At 47.2% G+C, this 19,515-nt stretch overlaps 1 protein-coding gene across 1 annotated transcript; it reads right to left on the bottom strand.

Moving 5' to 3' along the window:
* Positions 1–303: 303 nt before the first annotated feature.
* PDIA6 (protein disulfide isomerase family A member 6) lies at positions 304–19,314 on the bottom strand (the record flags this gene model as incomplete). Its single annotated transcript, XM_084235999.1, has 14 exons — positions 304–372; positions 972–1,068; positions 3,501–3,659; positions 4,613–4,685; positions 4,785–4,869; positions 5,524–5,664; positions 6,150–6,264; positions 6,628–6,758; positions 7,880–7,986; positions 10,414–10,540; positions 10,972–11,029; positions 14,464–14,605; positions 18,936–19,051; positions 19,238–19,314. The coding sequence occupies 14 exons, from the start codon at positions 19,312–19,314 to the stop codon at positions 304–306; spliced, it is 1,497 nt and encodes a 498-aa protein (XP_084092125.1).
* Between the last annotated feature and the right edge of the window lie 201 nt (positions 19,315–19,515).

The raw sequence follows: 19,515 nt of genomic DNA on the forward strand, positions 1-19,515 counted from the left end.
AAACAGCCTCCAAGAACATTCAAGCAGCAGTCAGAGGGAGGGAAAATGTTTCAACAGCCCATCAGTTTTCTTCAAAATATTACTCAACAGAATACAACCCAATTCGCTGGTTACAATTCATAGAATTTCTCGTTGTTTTCTTGAGATGCGCAAGCCCGCTGTTGCAGTGCTTTGAAGCGACCCGTCCAGTGCTACTTCTTGGTCTGAAAGGCCGCGGGTAGACTCACTGATTCTAAGAATGTTCCTTCACTGCTGGAAAAGCTCGCTCCCAAGAAAAGAAAACTGAGGTCTACGCCGAGCCTCTCACAACTCGTCTTTCTCCAAGTCGTCCAGCTCCACGTCACTGAGGTCGATGTCGTCTTCCACGGGAAGCTGGAAGACAGAAGCTGCCTTTCAGGGTCTGCCGCCCACCATGGACAGGGCAAGCCGACGGCTCACGTTTCATTTACAGAGGCGCAAATGCCCGCCCGCAGGCCTCCACACACAGCCAGCTGCCTCCAATCCAGCTCTGCCTCGAGCCGCTACACAGCCGGAGGCGCTGCGCACTAAGGGAAGCGCGACTTGACCTCACTAGAGCAACCGAGCTGTTCCCCTGTCCTCTGAGGATGGGGGGAGGAGGAGGCTGGATTCAATGTTCATTTCAAAGACATAACTTTACGCTTCTCTAAAGCAAAGTAAGTGAATTCCAGGTTAAATATCCACTACTTTGGGGCCACCAAAAATCAGGAAACAACCTCATTTTTGAAACTGATCTTGGGGTTTATCAAGAATCAAATGCCAGCTGTGCTTTTGAACAGGGAAGATGGGGTAAAGGCCTTAAGGGCCCCCCAGTAGGCCCGGGAGGCCTTGTGACTGTAGGCACCATCAGACGCTGGGGTCTAGCGGGAGAACTCGACTTCTGTGTGGCCCATGCGCAGGGCTCGGGGAAGCGGAGGGGGCCAGGCGCTCTGCAGCCGGGCCCTGGGACTCACCTCGCCGTCCTTGCCGTCCCACGGCTCTCTGGCGCTGATGGGGGGGAAAGCCCCACCTCCTACGGGGGCTGTAGAGCCGCGTCCGAAAGACAGCTCCCTGAGAGAGAAGGACCCGGAGCAGCGCAAGCGGTTACAATGGAGATAAAGAACGACTTTTGAAAGTAACGACCTGCCCATTTTGTTAACGTGGGTGCTTCTCACTGCTTGCTCCTGAGAAACTCCTTGTGGAAAACCTTTAAACCACGGACGCCCAATTCATAACTCAGCCAGTGTATTTTGCTAAAATACAAATTAGGTAATAAAAACTATTCAGGTTGACCTAGAACACGGGTAAAACCAACAATGACATTTGATTAACAAAATTCTAGGCTAAAGACCCAGAAAGGCTTTTAGAAAAATTCACTCATTTCCCTTAGACCGCCAAGGAAGCGGAAGCACTCAAAACCAGCCCGGAGGCCTCTCAACGACAGAGGGTGTTAGCGTCTCTCTCACTCGAGCTCTACGTGAGGCAAGCTGGCTCCAGCAGGAAGTGGTAGGTCCTGATTTTGGCAGGAACTGAAAAAAGGCATTTCGCTTCAAAGATGCAGGGGCAGTGACTAGACTCAGGAAGCTCCAAATACCCTCTGGGGAAGGGCGCGGGGAAAACGGGCAGCAGAAAGACAAGACGCTCCCGTGTGTGTCTGACACGGTCCCTGCATGGTGGGAAAATGGTGATTTTCTCCAATGCCTTTGGCTACTTTGCATTTTTACAACTGTTATCAGTGGATCTTAAATTGGGGCAATTTTTGCCCACAAGGGGCTATTTTGCCATGTCCTGAGACACTGTTGTCAAGATTCCACGTGTGGCGGGGGTGTGTGTGCGCTATTGGCATCCAGGGAGCAGAGGCCAGGGACGCTGCTAAACATCCCACAAGGCACAGGCCAAGGGGAGAACCACTGGGCTCAAAACACCAAGTGCACGGAACCGCGTACACTCAGAAAACAGGACTGACTGCGCCCTACACCCGCCTCACTGCGCTTCACTGGAGCACGCCGCCATGCCAGCAGACGGCGCTCAGCTGCGTTAGATCTGTGGCGCACAGCCCGTAACTCCTGGCTAGGATGGCTCGCTTTACGGTGAGGAGCACGGGCCGACGCAAGGCTCGTCAGATGTGGGAAACAAGTCCAAGTGAGTACAAAGCCTGCGGTTCCCCCCGTGCTAGCCACGTGTGCTCCGCTATTGTGGAACCTCAGCCTCTTGCTCTGGACATGTGCTGGACGGCAGAACGCACACCCACAGCTTCCTGGCCACGTCAGCAGCTCCAGCCAAGCAAAGGTGAATGAAAGACACCTTTAAATAGGCACAAAATTGTGAGGGGCTATGCCTTCAGGGTAGACCGCAGTTGTTTTGTTTTTCCTTTTTGTTAAAAAAAGGTTCAATCCCGCTACCTCCTCCTGCCGCCTGCCTTCCTGGGCTCTGAGTGCTAACAGGCAGATCTCTGGCTGATGCTGGGGAAACATGGGGGCTGCTTTCAAACCAACTGAACAAACACCCATGGACACAAAATCCAGGTCCTTCCTTCACTTCTGGGTGCATAACACACGCTCCCATGTTCTTCTCTCCTGGCTGCCACGGCAAGAGGCACATGCCGCCACATTTCCAAGGAAAGAGGCAGAAAGGCTCACATTACCTGGGCTCACCAAGTCTGGGGCCGCTGCCACTATCTTGTACACTTTAAAATGTGGCTCATTCATAAATGTCTATGGTTTTACTTGATCAATTCAGCTCACGAGCACGGACGGAGGGTGTTTCTGCTGCTTTCACATGCACATGGGCAGGGGAGCCAGGCCAGGCGGCCGCTGGAGGGGGCACCGCACCAGTGCTGTGCCCACGTACTCAGGAACAAGATTCACGCAGCTGGAAACGGGTCCACAGCCACTCGCTGCACACTGCTCGCAGTGAGATGCCGTCGCTCCCTTCCTACCCGCCACCACGTGCGCATCCCCACTGGCAGGGGGTGGGGTTCTGAGGTCTCCCGCTTCAGGGCCCGTGTGATCTCAACCAATGGCCGTCTGTTGCCACACCTGACACATGTAGCTGTCTTGTGTTCACAACGTGCTCTCATTCCCCATACCTTTTCCATGAAGCATTTACTGCCTACGGACTTCCCATGGCACAAATGGAAACCCCATCTCCTCTGGTCAGGGCTACGAAGCATGCTGGGACGAGAACAGGTGAGACAGGCCTGCTTCTGGCCCTGAGGAGGCCTTTATGACAACCAGGAAGTGGCCCAACGCTATCTGCGGGGCGGTGAGGTGGCGTGAGCGCAGGGAGTGTGCCTATCTTTCACTGTGTACAACGTGCCCACGAGGAGAACAAAGTCCAGGCAGATGATTTAAAAGATCTAACTTGTAAACAATTAATTCCCTAGACTGTCAAATGCAAAATAATTCCATTTGCTGCCTGGTCTCTATAAACCTAACTTTGAACCAAAACCCACAACAGAACCAGACAGAAAAACAAAACCACCAAAGAAACCAAGAGATCACCTGAGAAACTCGTTGATGCCTTGCTCACTGAAAGACCCTTTCAGAAGAGCAAACTTCATCTTGCGGGCATTGATGGCTGCCATGGCGGGGTAGCCAAACCCCCCAATTCCCAGGGCGTTCTCCAGTTCAGACTGGGCTCCCGCTTCTGTCCACAGCCACCTAGAGAGACAGATTGATGGTTAAGGCAAATGTTCCTTTCAAATTGCAATGGAGCTGGCAGATCTTACTTAAATAACAGAAAAGCACATTCAAATATCTCCTGCAACGAAATGGGTGTATAAATACAAAAGCCCAGAAGTTTAAAAAAAAGTATTATAAATGTGCTCTTACATAACTTCCCTAAACCCTAAGTGTAGAAGTCCCCAAATGGACTGTTCTGTCTGTAAGACCGTAGCTCCCCACCCCACCCACAGCTCCCAAGTGTTGTCTACTAAACCTCAAGAATTAACCCTCCCAATCTATTATGCATGCCTTTTAAAAAGTATACTAACTTCTTTAAATAAAAAGTCTGGCATGTTATTATTCCATACATATAAAAATACTCTCATTTCTTTACACAACTTCTGTAATGGTGAAGAACAGAGAACGGAGAACGCGGCCTTCTGTGGGCACAAGGAATACTGCTGCGCAAGGGAAGGCGGTGCAAGGTCACTGAGACATAGCGCGTGCGCAGAACGGCATCAGACATAGAGGATAAGAAGCAAAGGGAAGGAGACAGGCACACTTGGTTTTCAAAATTTGCTTAAACCAAGCCCTCATTCACAAGACAGTACGGAAGCACACCTCTAGAACTTTCCAACGGCATCCTCTCGCAAGGTCGTATTAGCACCCAGCTATGTTACTGAGTAAATTCTTGCTTGCTAGCCTGGGGCCCTAGCGACCAATTAAAAATACAATTCCTATGAGAGGAAGTATGCTGTGGCACTAGGAAGAGCCTTGCAAACAAGAGTCCTGCCTTCCTTCTTCTCTTCCTAATTATTTGGTATCTTATATAAGGAACACTTCAAAGCACACAGAGGAACATGTCCTACAGAAAGTCGGGAGGCACAGCGCCTTCGGGACGTGCCACAGCGCCCTACCCTAAGACGCTGAGACAATTAAGTTCAACTTACCCCCACATTTTCTTTTTGTATTTGTCCGCCAACTTCAGAAGAACATCCAAGTAAGAATTTCTGCCTGCAGCTCCTGTGTAAAGACAGTTTTTAAACGGTGAACATAAAGGACTCCATACATGAGCCCTCTTACAAGCGCCCTCAGAGCAGGATGCGGGGTGGCTGCCCGTACCGGTATCCAGGATGTGGGGCAGCACGGCCACAACGCAGAGCTGATGCTCCTCACACGTCTTCTTGGCCACGTCCTCGCTGATGATCTGAGGGAGCCCGAAGACAAGGGAGGGGTGGAAAGACACATGACACAGACCCCCGGGAACACCATCACTTCCTCTAAAGAGCAGTAAGACGCCGCCAAGCAACATGGCCTCGCTTGGGTCACGAAAAGACCAACTGCTCTGCAGAAGATGCCCCAGGCAGCCTAAGCCTCCGTCTGGGATGGCGGCGAGACACCCGCGGGTGTACAGGCCGCTGGAATAAAACGCCCTGCAGAGCCCAGCTCTGACAATCGCTCAGGGACATTATTTTCATACATGATAATGCAAGTGAAAAGTTTCTTCCTCTGGAAAATGGAGACAAAAATAGTATTTCCCTCTAAGTGCTTGCAAGGAATCAACTGAGAAGCACATACGTCAAAGCACAGAACGGTGTCTGTCAGGACGGGGTCCTTTCTATTGTTAAGGAGATTAGACACATTTTTGCTGACAGTGCAATTATTTGAGCACTAAAAGTTATGAATAGCAGCAATTTATCAGACAGGTTTGCCCATTTAGAAGTATAAAAACACTCTAAAGAGAGCACTTTAGAAGGGAAGGAAAAGAGTGGACCTGGCAGACAGGAAGAGTCATCACTGCTGTAAGAGCTCCACTATCAGGTGGGGAGGGCTTTCCCCACTGAATGGCAGATGGGTTTACCTCAAGCAGCTCAGGAGGGGGGGCGTTATCAGAAAACAAATCGAGGGCCCGAGAAACGATGTCAGATCTTGTTCGTCCCCCGTCATAATCCACGGGAGACTCGCCTTTCTGAAACACCTTGATTGTAGGAAATCCCCTAATCTATTTAAAAATTCAAATTAACACTCCACAATAAGATAATTTTTATACATTCTTAAACCACCTTTTAGATGATTTAATGTTAACAGAAATACACCCAAGCCCACGTCAATGTCCCAGGGGTAAGACACAGGGGTTTTTAACAATTTGAATGTCAGGCTCAGTCAAATCTTTCACAGCTTGCAAGTATACTTTACACAGTATCTGTGCTCTAGAGAAAGTGCACAGACTTCAAAAGCCATATATGAGCAGCCTGTAAAAGCTCGGGTAAGCTGAAGGCTCACGGTCAGCGCGCAGAATAATGAGATATTGGGGAAAAAATGGACAACAGGTCTGAGTTCCACACCTACTAACTGTACATAAAATGCCATGTCTTCATTACAAAACAGCTAAATATCCCCCCGCTCCCCCAGGGGCCCGGGGCACTGGCTGAACTCTGAGCTGAAAAGACCACGCCGCCAGAGCCGTGAGCTGCGCAGCGTCCTCACCCCGTAGCGGCTGGTGAGAGCCTGGTTCTGGGTGGCGTCCACGGCAGCCAGCTTCACTTTTCCCTTCGTCTGCTCCTTCACCTCTGTGGCCGCTGCAGCCCATTCTGGCTCGAGGCTGCAGGAGAACAGTTTGCATGTGAAGGTGTACTTTGAGCATAATGTGGCGCCAGCGCCCTCTCCCTCTAATCTCTGAGACTATGCTGGGGACGGCCCTGGCACTACTGCCCGCGTTTCAGGGCCAGAGCTCCCCTGGAGCGGGCGGGTGTGCTCATGAGGGGTCACGCACGCGCAACCTAGGCACAAAAACAAAGCCAAGCTCACAGAGACAGTAAAGACAGGGGTGGGGGTGGGGAGGGTGTTGGGGGTTGGGCAGGCAGTCGGGGAGTGGGTCCAAACAGAACAGCAGAAGCAGATAGCTCAACGGGTATATTAGAAGTTGGGAGACTTGAACAAGGACTTGGCAAAAAAAAACACTTACTTTTTGCAGTGACCACACCAAGGGGCATAAAACTCAACCATCCAAACATCGTCGCTATCAAGAACATTCTTATCAAAGGTGTCGTCTGTCAGCTCAATCACATCTTTCTTACTTGAACTTTCGCTTCTACCCTGTAATTTGTGACATTAAACATTAAATTACAACCTGGCCAAAAAGAATATAACTCTCAAAAATCACTTCTACATTTTAACAAAGTTCTTTTTTTCCCAAGCAAAATACTCTTTTACTAAAATGTGGGACACTGCTTAATACTGTTCACTCCACTTGGTAAGTAGTGAACACAACTGCCGGTACATAACACAGAACAAGTGTCTGAATTCTGTTATCAGATATTTTTATTAATGAGAAACCTCAAGAAGGCTGAACGACTCGCCTTGTGTCACTTACTCTAGTTCAGATCCAAGCACAGCTGCTGCTTCTGCCCAGGCTCTGACACACAACTACAGTGATGACCTTCTCACAAAGCTTTGCCATTCAAGAGGAGAAAGTATTATTCAACCCTTTTTTTATTTTTTTGAAGAATTTTCTTCAGCGCTAAGTCTTAAGCAAGCCAGGACTGCTTCAGCACCAGAGCCGCTTGGGCTGAGAGCCTGGAGAAGGGACGCACTGTGCTCATCAACGTCTAGGTCTGAAATAAAGACCAGAGCAGGTCGTCTCTGGGTAAGCTCTGTATGAAAAAGCTCCTCTTACTGATTTCACAAGCCATGAAGGGCCATTTTATCTCAATCAGTAATAACTTACTGTCCTTTCACAAGAACAGAACATCACGGTTGAACTTCACATTTCAGACAAGGGCATCTAAAATGCCAATCTGTAGGACAGAAACATCTTCCTCTTCTTCCCTATGCACTTATGTAACATTGTCCGCAGGTTCTGGGCTGACTGCCACAGGTACAGGCTAAGAGCTTATGCAAACTTCATCCCTGTGTGCCCAAAGTCACGCGGTAACTGTAGTTCCAACTTCTCTATTTCAGTCCTGGGCCCAGAAAGCCTATCGAGGGCCCAGTTCTTGGCCTGGAGTTGTAACAAGATGCCCTGGGACTGGCTAAGGCCAAAGGATGATTCTGAGGCGAAAGGCTGGCTGACCCCAAGGTGCAGATGACCCAAACCCCTATTATTTTTTAATCAAAAGTTCACCAACTTAAAATGTTAAAAACAACAAATTACTATGCGCCTACACTAGGCTTCAAAATCATCAGACACAGTAAAAATTGATACCATAGAATCTTACTTGTTTTCCGGAACTGTACCCACCACCCCTGCCTCCCAGGCGATCCTTTACGAGCTGGCGTAGAACACCGAGAGCAGCATCCACGATGGCATCACCAGTTCTGCCACCTGCAGGAAGACAGAGGGCATCAGATAGAGGGGGAGCGGGCCATGCGCCTGCCACAGTCTAGAGACTAGCACATCCACAAATTTGTCCACTTCGCCTGATGTTCAAACAGATCTGACAACATGTACAGTTAGGACAGGGCCAATTTCTCCCCAGAATGCATTTTGCATTGCACTGCACTTTACACTTGAAAAGACCAAAGCCTCTTCTTCAGTTTTAGCTTTAGTGTGAACAAGAACGTCCTGCCCACCTATAATACTAGTTACTAATGAGAATAATCCACAAATGTTTACTGACCATAACACATATACACAGATGAATGTGTATTATCTAGTCAAGAAAGCAGTAGAAATATCTAAATACAAGTACCGAATGAGGAAAACTGGGGAAAAAAGAAATCCCCGTGGGGTAACTGACAGAAAAAAAAGCTAGACTAGTAGGATATGAGGTGTCCAAAGCTAAGTAACTGTAAAGCAAATCAGGCCTCTCTGTTCTAGCTTAAAGTTAAAACACTGGTATCTGAGCTTTAGATTTTGTGGCTGAACTTACTTGCAATGTAAGTTAACAAACCCTGTATTGAAACCCAATGATGAGCCTATGGAAGTTTTTAAAACCTATGCCAGGAGTCAGGGGACTAGCGGCTGATTCCGAAGTACAGGGCAGTACGTGTCACAAAGTGATCTGAGTTCAAAAGCAAAGCTTTAATAAAATCTCTTCATTCATTCATTCTTATTTTTGAAGTTTTCTAATCAAACTGCCCAGAGATACAAAACATTTCAGAGCTGACGCCAGGAAGATCACACAGTACAGAGCCCGAGAGCATGTTCAGATCACTGGTGCCTCCACCTCCCCAGCCGGCGTCCTGTTCTGGCAATTGCCTCTCTCCAAGGCTACAGAAAGGTTAGTTACTGCTGGCTTTGCATGCCATACTATCTTTTGCAGCCTCTCAATTCTGCCTTTTGTGTGAGAAAGCAGCCACAGACAACAGTAACAAACAGGCCTGACTGTGTTCTGAAAAACTTTATTTGCAGAAATAGGCGGCAGGCCAAGTCAATCCCTGCACTACACATCCCATTTTTACAAATTAGCACGAAATGAACAACTTATTATTCCAAAGCTAATGTTTATTCATAAAAAAGAAATTGATAATTTTATGGAACTTCAGACTGGGGGAGTCTAGAAGAAACAGTGTGTCCCCAAGTATTATGAGCCCCAGCTTGGTGATATACGAACTACACTGATAGTTACCAGATCGCTTCCCTGAGATGTACTATCTCATGAAACTCCTAACAGCCTAAAACAGATGTCACACCCCCATCTTACAGCTAAGAAGCAGGTCCAGAGTTTGCTATTTAATTTAGTGAAGAAGCCGGAGTGTGCCGAGGCCAGCAGGCAAACCCAGGCACTGTCTTCACAGGCCACACTAGGGAGTGTGACCCAGGGGGGTTGCGTTGCCCTTCACTTTCCTTTTTCTGAGCATGTTTTATCAGATGGAGACAATGCAGGACACCAAGAACAGCTACTTCATGAACACTCGCTGTTACTGTGGTGCTCATTTTCCACCTCACCCCCACCCCATGGAATCTTGCCCTAAACATAAAGCAAACCAAAGATGTTAGACTCTAATTCAGTCGTGTTGTATGTTCCATGCTACAAAACCTTACAAAAAAATTCTCAGAATGAGCCATGATTTGAACTTTAGCTACACAGTGCCCAGCACTTCCATCAGGACCACGAAGATGCTGAAGTTGGGAATTCCTTTGATCCTAAACACAGCGCTCCGTGGGCAACACCGTGCATGAGCTCACAGCATGACCTCACAGGGCTATTTTATAAGAGAATATGACTAAAATTTGGCCTTTCGAGGCTTGTGCCAGAATTCTCTCTTCAGCTGCCCCAGTAACTCGCAGCAGATGCACACAACAGTTTAGGAGACTAAGAAACAGTGTCAGCACTTAAGGACCAGGCATCTAGGGTCACGGTCTTCTTTTTACACATCAATATGGTCCAGACCCTTTCGACAGTAGAGGGAAGGGAGATGAGAGCAAAAAAAAATTTGTAGAGCTTTACTGAATACTAAGTAACTGTAAATTATTAAATAACTTTCATTCTTTTTAAAATTATGAGAAAGACAAAAGCATAGAACATTGTTGCTCTATTACTGCTAAGACAGTGTTGGCCTAAACTGATACAATGGTAATTTAAAACCAAACTTTGACCTGTGTGACACATTTAAAATGACTCAGGAAAGGTGGGAACCACTCACTGCCATTTCAAAGATGAGGAAATTCAGGCAACAAGAGGCTGAGAAATTTGCGGGTGGCCGAGCGAACAAGTCACGAAGCAGCTGAGGCTCCCTCCTAGTTTTCACCTCCCGCCCAAACTACCATTCCCACCACGGAAATAAAGTAGCCAGGACAAGTCCTTACCCTGATAATCTTCTGGTCTGTTTTTGTTAGATCCAAAAATCTTGATGGTGGGAAATCCCTGGACACCATACTGACCTCCTAGGGACTGATGTTTATCTGCATCAACTGCACCAACTTTTACAATGCCCTGCGGAAGCAGAAAGGAGCATCTATTTGTTTTTCAACTGAAACAGATTCCACAAGAACCCATGACCTGAATCACATCAATTCGGAGACAAGTAATAAAGAGCAGGGTTAGGCTTACACACAGAGTCAATGAGGGCTCTATTCTGGGATGCCAGTTCGTGACGAACAACGATGCACGTTAACCCATGGAGGGAACTCTGCAGCTTCCAGGGTTAGTGTGACTAAGAGTAATCATGTCACTTAACCAAAAATCATAATAAAAAGACAACGTAAAAATTAAAATACATACTATTCCTTTGTTCCCTGTAAGATTCCGGCACCAGAACAAGGGCTCGAGCATCACAATGCAAATCAGCTCCCCAGTGTACACCCTGTCTGCCTGCTTCCACACTCAAACATGCACAGCTGGACGCCCAGCTCTCAGAAACTTACTTTTAACGCGGTTGCCGCCTTCTTCCATTCTGGTGTCAACCTCTGGCAGTGGCCACACCTTGCAGAGGATAAAAATGCAAACAGGCAACAGTTAGTCTTTGACCCTAACCCAATAAACACCACCAATGTCTGCGCCCCACATGCGGCTTCCACATACTTGCATGTGGGGGCCCAGGGGCCCTTCCCACAACCCTTTTTTAGATCAAAAATTTTAAAAGCTTCCAAATTATTGCTCAATTCCTTGATAACTCTGTATCTGAGCAGGAGCTTCAGAGCTTTACTTAGTTGACTGTGCCTCTGTGTACGGTCTGAGCTATAGGCAGCAGGCAGGATATGGGACCCAAGAAATGAGTGTTCCCAGGTGGGGCGCAGGAACGTACATTCCCCCTGCAAGTGGAAAGCTGAAAAGGTCAGGCAGCCCCTGGCCCAGCCTAACCCTGCTGTTGCACAGATCGGGAGGCATCTGTACCAGAGCCTGGACCTGGTGCTCTTTGGCTCCCACAAGCAGGTGTGCAGCCAAAAATGCACACGCAATCCCAAATTAGTAAACCTAGCAAGCTGAAAAGCACCTGACACCACAATAAGGTGATAAAAGAGTGAGAGCTAGACAGAGAGTGACAAGAACACAGGGAAAACCACCGTAATCTTTTAGCTACTGGCATTTGAAAAAAATTGTGAAATACACACACAGAAAGGAGCTCTGCTAACAAGCCTTTACCACTGTAGTTAACCGCTTGCTCATCTTCATCGTTGTAGAACATCCACTGCATGAAGACGGAAGACACCACCGTTAGGTGACATGCTTTTTAAGCAAAGTAAATTCTCTTCTAATGAGGTCTCTCGGGACCCCATGAACAAACGCCACCGGCCAGCACAGTGATGCTCCCTCTTCACACAGGGCTTCATCTCACCTGCACCGGCCTTGCTGTTTTCACTCCACAGAAGCAGCAGGCAAGTGGCAGGCGGTGCAGTGCCAGAGCCACCTGACAGTCCTTCACGCCCCAGCCCACACTTCATCACCTTCCACGCGGTCTGCGCCTCAGTGTTTTACAAGAGCTTGTCCTGAAATGCTGCTTGTGCATACTTGCATATGTTCTGTGTTCAGGTGGGCCACGTGGCTGTCCACCAGGCAAAATTTGACAGGATTCCTACCCTGTGTCTGAGTATGTACCCCCTTCAGTTACAACGTTAAGCAGTGCAAAGACAGAGCAGAAAGTCCTATGAACCTAAACACAGAGCACACCCTCTAACCCAGGGCTCTTCACCTGGGGTCCCCATACTCGCCAAAGGATTGATGGATAAAAATTCAGGGGCTCTGTGAATTTTGATGGCAAATAAACAAACAAAGCTTTATTTTCATTAGCCTGTAACTGAAATTTAGGGTTTCCTTCAATTATGAACACGAACAACCTACCGTAGCGGGTCAGTACTTGTGACCTTGTCACGAATAGAAGTCAGAGCTGTTTGGCTATCCCCACGACAGCTCCCGCGGGCTACCTTAAACACCGCTATGTCCACCACTATTTAACAAACAATAACCAAACAGGAGCCTTTTAAAAAACAGTGGAGGCATTAAGTTGAATGTATTCTTAGTACAGCAAAATAGAGGGCCGTGCCTCCATCTGCCAAGCTGAATATTAAGTGGAATTTTCCGTGGGGACTGGTTTCCCAAACTGTTTCACAATTTTCCAAAGCAGCAGAGGGAAACCCTTCATCAGGCACACCCTAAAATCACCCACTTTAATTTACGACTCAGCCCCATGGGAAACTGCAAGAACAGTTCTCATTGAAAAGGCCCACTCTGGACCTCAGGGCCCCACAGCACCCTGGGGCGCGAGGCCCGCGTGTTCACAGCAGGCCGTCTCCTCGCCACTCGGCGCCACGTCTCAATCTGTTTCCACATTTCTACTTGTCAGGTCTGGTCTGTCTGTTTATTTTAACTACAGGAACAACACACCGCCGCACTCTGACTGTATGTACCTGTACACAATTCGTTTCAACGGTGATTACATCTTCACCCCACAGAGATGAATGTACGGGGAAAAAGAACTCTAAAATTAAACCATATTTTAAAATAATGTATTTCTGAGAGACCTGTTCCAGAAACAGAATGTTACCCACGAGGGGATGGTAACTTGGGATGTTTCAAGAGGAAATGATTTTAACTATCTTTTTCTTTGCTCTCTATTGTGCACTAATTGCACTGAAGAGTAAAGCTCTTTCCTACTGGATAAAAGAAAAAACAAAAACAAGAAACAGAATGGAGTCAATTAGACATTTCTCCTTCACCTCTCCTTAGCCCGGTATTTCTTCCTAAAAATTAATTTACCTCCCTTCCCCACCCTACCTACCTCACTATAAGGATTGTTCCTTCTTCCTCTGGCAACAACTTGTAACTTAATTTTTAAAAACTCACTTAATCTTTAAGGTTTTAACGGGTAACAGCTTGTGGTGTTAAAAGATAACATCTCTATGGGCCTCCCCGGTGGCGCAGCGGTTGAGCGCTGGGTTGCGAAGCTGCCCGCAGCCTCTGCAGCGCCGGTTCGATTCCTGGCTGCTCCCCGGCCACCAGAGGAGGGTCCCACATGGCGCGCAGACCTCTCCTGCCGCCCGCTGCTCCCCTCAGCAGTGTACTTCGGTCCTTCTGCCTGCTCTGCTCCCTGCTCTGGCTCTGGTGAATTCTCTCACCCTCCCGCGCTTCTGACTGTACCCAGTGCATGTATAAACAAAACAAACGAACAAACAAATAAATAAATAAATAAAACATGCCTCTATTTTAAAAAAAAAAAAAAAAAAAAAAAAAAAGATAACATCTCTACCATTTACCCCTCTACCTTTTTTTTTTTTTTTTAAGATTTATTTATTTATACAAGCACTGGGTACAGTCAGAAGCGCGGGAGGGTGAGAGAATTCACCAGAGCCAGAGCGGGGAGCTGAGCAGGCAGAAGGACCGAAGGACACTGCTGAGGGGAGCAGCGGGCGGCAGGAGAGGTCTGCGCACCATGTGGGACCCTTGCCGGCGGCCGGGGATCGAACTGGTACTGCAGAGGCTGCGGGCAGCTTCGCAGCCCAGTGCTCAACCGCTGCACCACCGTGGAGGCCCTCTACTTCTTTTTTTTTTTTAAAGATTTATTTATTTATACAAGAACTGGGGTACAGGTCAGAGGCGCGGGAGGGTGAAAGGATTCACCAGAAAGAGCGGGGTGCAGAACAGGCAGATGGCCCCAAGACATTGGGGAGACAGGAGAGGTCTGCTGCGCCATGTGGGATTCTCCCTGGCCATCCAGGAATCAAACCTGTGCTGCAGAGGCTGCGGGCAGCTTCACAGCGCTGCGCTCAACCCACCATGCCACCGGGGAGGCTCCTACCCCTCTATTTCTTTTAATCAAGCAGTAAATGAGGTAGATGGGTTAATGAAATCACACACACTCACACACACACACACTTTTCCTCATTTTATGAAGTACTATGACCAATGATGACAGCACTTACCATGGAGCATAGAATTCTACAAGCCACAAACTATCACTTTGAATAACTTCTCGGTTGAAATTTGACGGCGTTAACTCGATTACATCATCACTCGAAGAGTAGAGGCCATTCGCCACGAGGAAAAAGGTACAGCCCACCAGACCTGTAGGATCAAAAGCACCCCATTAACAGCAGGAAACCTGGATGAACAGTTTTCAAACACCCAGGTCCTTCACACAGCAGGATGGTTTGGGTCACCGCGCCCCGGCTGCGGCTGGAGGCTACCTTTGCGCTCAGCACACCCGCTCAGGTCTTGAGCTAATTTGAAAAAGATTTCAAAATGAATCTTAGTGCCTTTCATACATTAACACCCTCATTCTCTAGAACCACATTATGAGCAGCACTATCATTGTGATTTTGTAGACAAGGACACTGAACATTGGTCACAAGCTCTGTGACCCTGGTGATCCACACAGTACAGTAGTTAGTCCCTTCGTCATTCAGCTGCAATATTAGCACATCGTCTCTATTAAAGTTTAAGGCTTTAAGGGAAAAAAAGAGAGAGAGATACTTGTCTCCTCTATCAGACTGTGACTCTCTAAATAGTACCCAAGGCACAGCAGTCACTCACAATGTTTCCCAGAAGCTGAGAAGGAAATTTCATGTGTACAATGTCATAAAGCGAGGACAGAGATGTACTGTGACCAGCAGTCTAGCTCCTGTGGACCAAGCTTATTTCTGTGGGCTACTCTGGGAACTCAATGCGGTCTGTAGCAATTACAGTAAGTCTTCACTTTTTCATGGGTAGGTTTTTGGAAACTGTGACCTCAAGTGAAGAGACTGATGAACAGCAGGTTCTCCAATGTTGCTTCATCCAATGCCATGTTGTTTCTACACTAATGAAAAAAAACATTCCCGCCAACGAGGTCGTTCAAGGACCCGGCTTTGCTACAGATCATTTAGCTTTACCACTTTCTAGGAACCCAGTCACGACGCTCAGGGTTTACAGAACCAGCTCTGCGAATAACGTCATTTTGTCCAAGGATGCAAAATTATCCATGTTGATCAAAACATCAAAGACCTGCTGTATATAGAAAAGCAAGTTTTGAACTGACTTGTGAATATTTTAAAAATTCCAAGTCTTTCGAATGGTAAACTCGCATAATTCTGCCTCATCCAAAATTTACACACATGCACACAACTGCTTTATGCTTACTAATTAGCTGCACATCCAAGACCTTCAGAACAATGCTAAAAATGGAATGTCCTCTGCTTGTCCTTGACTTAAGCAGGAGTATTTTCCTTTTGCTTGATACTGGCTTTTAGGTTGAAACAGATACTTTGTTATATTAAAGAGATTTCTACTACTATCTATTTGGCATTGAGGACATCATCTAATTTCCTACATTTATTATACCGATTCAGTGAATTATAAGTAAAACTGACTGTCATCTTAGTGTATTTAACACCTTTTCCCACATTTTAATGTTTACTGTGTAAACAGAATTTGGAAGATTTCCAATGGAACTTTTTGAGTAAGCGAATGGTAAATTTTTTCTGGAAGTGCACACCAAAGTTAATTGTTCTATTGCTAAATCCTGCACCTTAATACTTAGGCAGCACTTTCAATTTTCAAATCCCTCGCAAATACATGACATCACTTGATTGTTCACAGCATTACAAACGAGAGAGCAGGAATCATCCCTGTCTTGTAAAGGAGGCAAAGGCAGAATGAGGTCAAGCGGCCCTTCTAGGGCATACAAATAAAGTGGCGGAGCAGCTCTCTGACAGATTTCCAAGCATTTCCCATTAATCACGTGGCCTTTTTAGTGTTCAGGTCAAAAAGGTGAGTGAGGCGAGGGCATGATTACACAATTTCAGTGTTCAAGAATACGGCATCTGAATCCCAGACATCGCTAAGACTGTAGGAACTTAGGAAACAGCACTGTGGAATTGATTAAGGAATGATGTGATGTGGAATTACACAAGGGTTATCAGGCTGGGGTACGATCAGATCTGTTCTCTAATAGGAGATTGCAATGTGGACAATGGAGAGGGCAACTGTCACGAAGGCAGCATCCCCAAACCAAGGGAAAACTGGAATGGGCGCCAGTAACCAATGCTACTGGGAGGGCAAGTAAATTGGATTGAATGACCAAGAAGTCACTGGAGCCCCCGATACTAGTGGTGGATAGTGAAAATAAGCAGCAGGCGATGTGTAGTTTTGGAGAGTAGAAGAAGTTTGCAAAAATAAAGATAATCCTTAATTCACGTTAAAAAACAGGAGCGAGCAAGTAAATGTGGCAGAAGGAAAGTCTCTTTTTGAAGACGCGGGTGATCGCAGCATGAACTGAAGAGGTTAGCAGACTAGGAAAGGCTAGAAAGAGCACAGGGAATAACGAAACAGAATTCAGAGCCAGTCAGTGAGGGGTGACACGACCTCCTCTTGCCCGGGGTGGGAAAGCACGTCTGTGGATGGAGGTCAGGCCAAGGGGGCGTTCTCCGTCACTCTGCAGCCCAACAAGGCCATTCAAGGCTGCCCCAGCGGAGATGTGGTGCAGGAATAAAAGGCACATTCAATTTCAAAGACTTGGCAGGAAAAAAGGTAACCGATCGTATTCGTATTGTGGATGCTGCTTGCATGCTGACATGGGCTAGATATATTGGGTAAATACACATTAAAATGAGTTTCACCTTTTCTTTTTGCTTTTTCCAATGTGACCACTACAAAAATTTCAATTACATACAAAGTTTGCATTACATTTCCAATGGATGGTACCGCTCAATAATCTTTTCATTGTTATAGGTCCAGGTCAAGTAGTTTGACCTACCTAGCAAAGCAAGTCAATTAAGAAACTGAAACAGACTGTTCTAATCCTGAATAAAAATTAGAAGTCAGATTGGTCCTAGATAATCTCCCACAAAGATCCATGACTTTGAAGCTTTTCCTTTTTTATAAAATTGATATGAATTGATACTGTTTAAAACATTAAGTTGACTGTGAAATGTTCAAAAACGGGAAAGCCGAAGAAGAAAAAGCATCAACAGCAGTCCTGGGACAAAAGATCAGTATTTCGGTGAACATTTTCACATTTCTCTACATGCTAGCGATCTAAAACTTGACATAAATGTACTTTTACTATACATTCCCTTCTGTGACCTCTTCATTCAAAATAAATCACATTTCCTAAATAATTGCACAGATTTTCATTATTTCCATTTTTTTTAAAACTAGTAACAGGCCGATGCTGAATCTTCTTATGCTTTTCCCCTTCTCAAATGATGATCATTTCCTTAAGAAAAATCTTGCAAGGGGGACCACTGATATGACTAACATTTTCATGTATTTATCTAACACCCCTCAGGAAACTGACATCTTAACAAAGAATATTACTTGTAGGACACCCTGTGCCAGGCATTGTTCAAAACATTTAACACATCATTAAGTCCTTGAACATTAAGTCTTTGTGGAATGAATCCCCACACCCAGTTTTAGACCAGAAGGGTGACTTGCCCAAGGTCTCATAGTTACAAAGACTGAACATGGTTATACAACCCGAATTTTTGACCAAAGGTGTGGAGACTGTAGTGATAGAATCCCTGGAAGGGTGATGAGGCAGATGGCGAAGCAGTTACAGGCTCTCTGGCCAGGCAGGCTGGAGTTGCCAGAGGGAAGGCCCATGACTCCCACCTCAGGAAGATGCTTCCTCTGAACACGAGGACATTGACCACCGATACCTGGGATAACAGGAACTTTTTTCTTCTGGCAACGGTGTGAAACTTCTGTTTGTCTTTAAATTTTGGTGGTTCTCATTAGAGCCTCTACTCTATAAACAGCTACCCCATGGGAAAGGCTGGATGATAAAGGTTCAAGACCTAAATTTCTTATACGTTAATATGACCTAGTAGGGGTGGAGGAAATCTGGTTTTCTGAGTATTACAAGATGCATCAATGTAGTCCATGTAAGCAGCCCTCACAAAACCCTCAAGGAAACAAAAATCCCTGGGCCCGTGCAAGATGATAAAGTAGGTCAGGGCTGACCAGTGAAGCTGCTTCCGAAATGCACATCGCCATTCATCCACTGATAATGAGCACTGATGGGAAACTGAGCGCCTCCAATCCATGCCAGCAGATGGTCCTGCCATCTGTGGCTCCTCCTTATCCCTCCACAGTAGTCAAGGATGCTATAAACCCACTTCGGTAACATCTCTGTCTCGCACTGGCATTCAAGAAGAGCACATGGTCCCGAAGCAGTCATCCAGAAAGCAAGAGGCTGACTACAAGTATTAAAACAATGAGATAACTGACAATCTCAGGCCCTTTCACAGCTTCCTCTGGATTCGTGTGTGGGCAAGAAAACATTTCCCCCACCTATTCTGTCTATGGTTAAACAGCAAATACATAAACCTTGTTTACCCTCTTTAGACGTGTTAATTAACTCATTAATTCCCAGAACAACCCTGGAGAGTAGTAGCCAGAGTGGCCGGGTAACTTGCTTCCAGGCACACGCTAGCCAAGGGGATGCAGGGCAGGGGCTCAGACTGCGGCTGGATGCAGAGCTCGGGCAGGGGAGGCCAGCTGAAGGCCGGGTCCTCAACCTCACGGTCTCTAGAACAGAATTCAGGTAATTCAGAAAGTTGGGTTCAATTTAATTTCTAAGAGTTCAATCACACCCTCTCTCGCCGGCTCACCCCGGCCTCTACTCCCCTTCCAAGACCACCGCCAGGCTTTGTCAGGGCCGGGAGGGATGTTTCTGTGCCTCAGGAGGCTCCGTGACACCGGAGGGGCCCGCACTTGTCCGCAGACACCCGAGCCTGACGCAGAGCGGGGTCCCCGTCGGGTGGCCCCCAATCCCCGACCTCCGCCCCCATCGGTCGCCCCAATGCCGCCCTCGACCTTCGGGATCGCCTGCCCGACCCCCACCCAGCATCCTCCACCCGGGGCGCGGCCCCGGCGCGCCCCCCACGCCGGGCCGTCCCCGAGCACCCCGGGGCTCGGTGTCCGGGTTTCTCCCCCCGCCGCGGCGTCCGCAGGCCCCGCACCCCCGCCGGGGGCTCTGGCCCAGGGCAAGC

Source organism: Talpa europaea, assembly GCF_964194135.1.
Source record: "Talpa europaea genome assembly, chromosome: 6".
Lineage (NCBI taxonomy): Eukaryota > Metazoa > Chordata > Mammalia > Eulipotyphla > Talpidae > Talpa > Talpa europaea.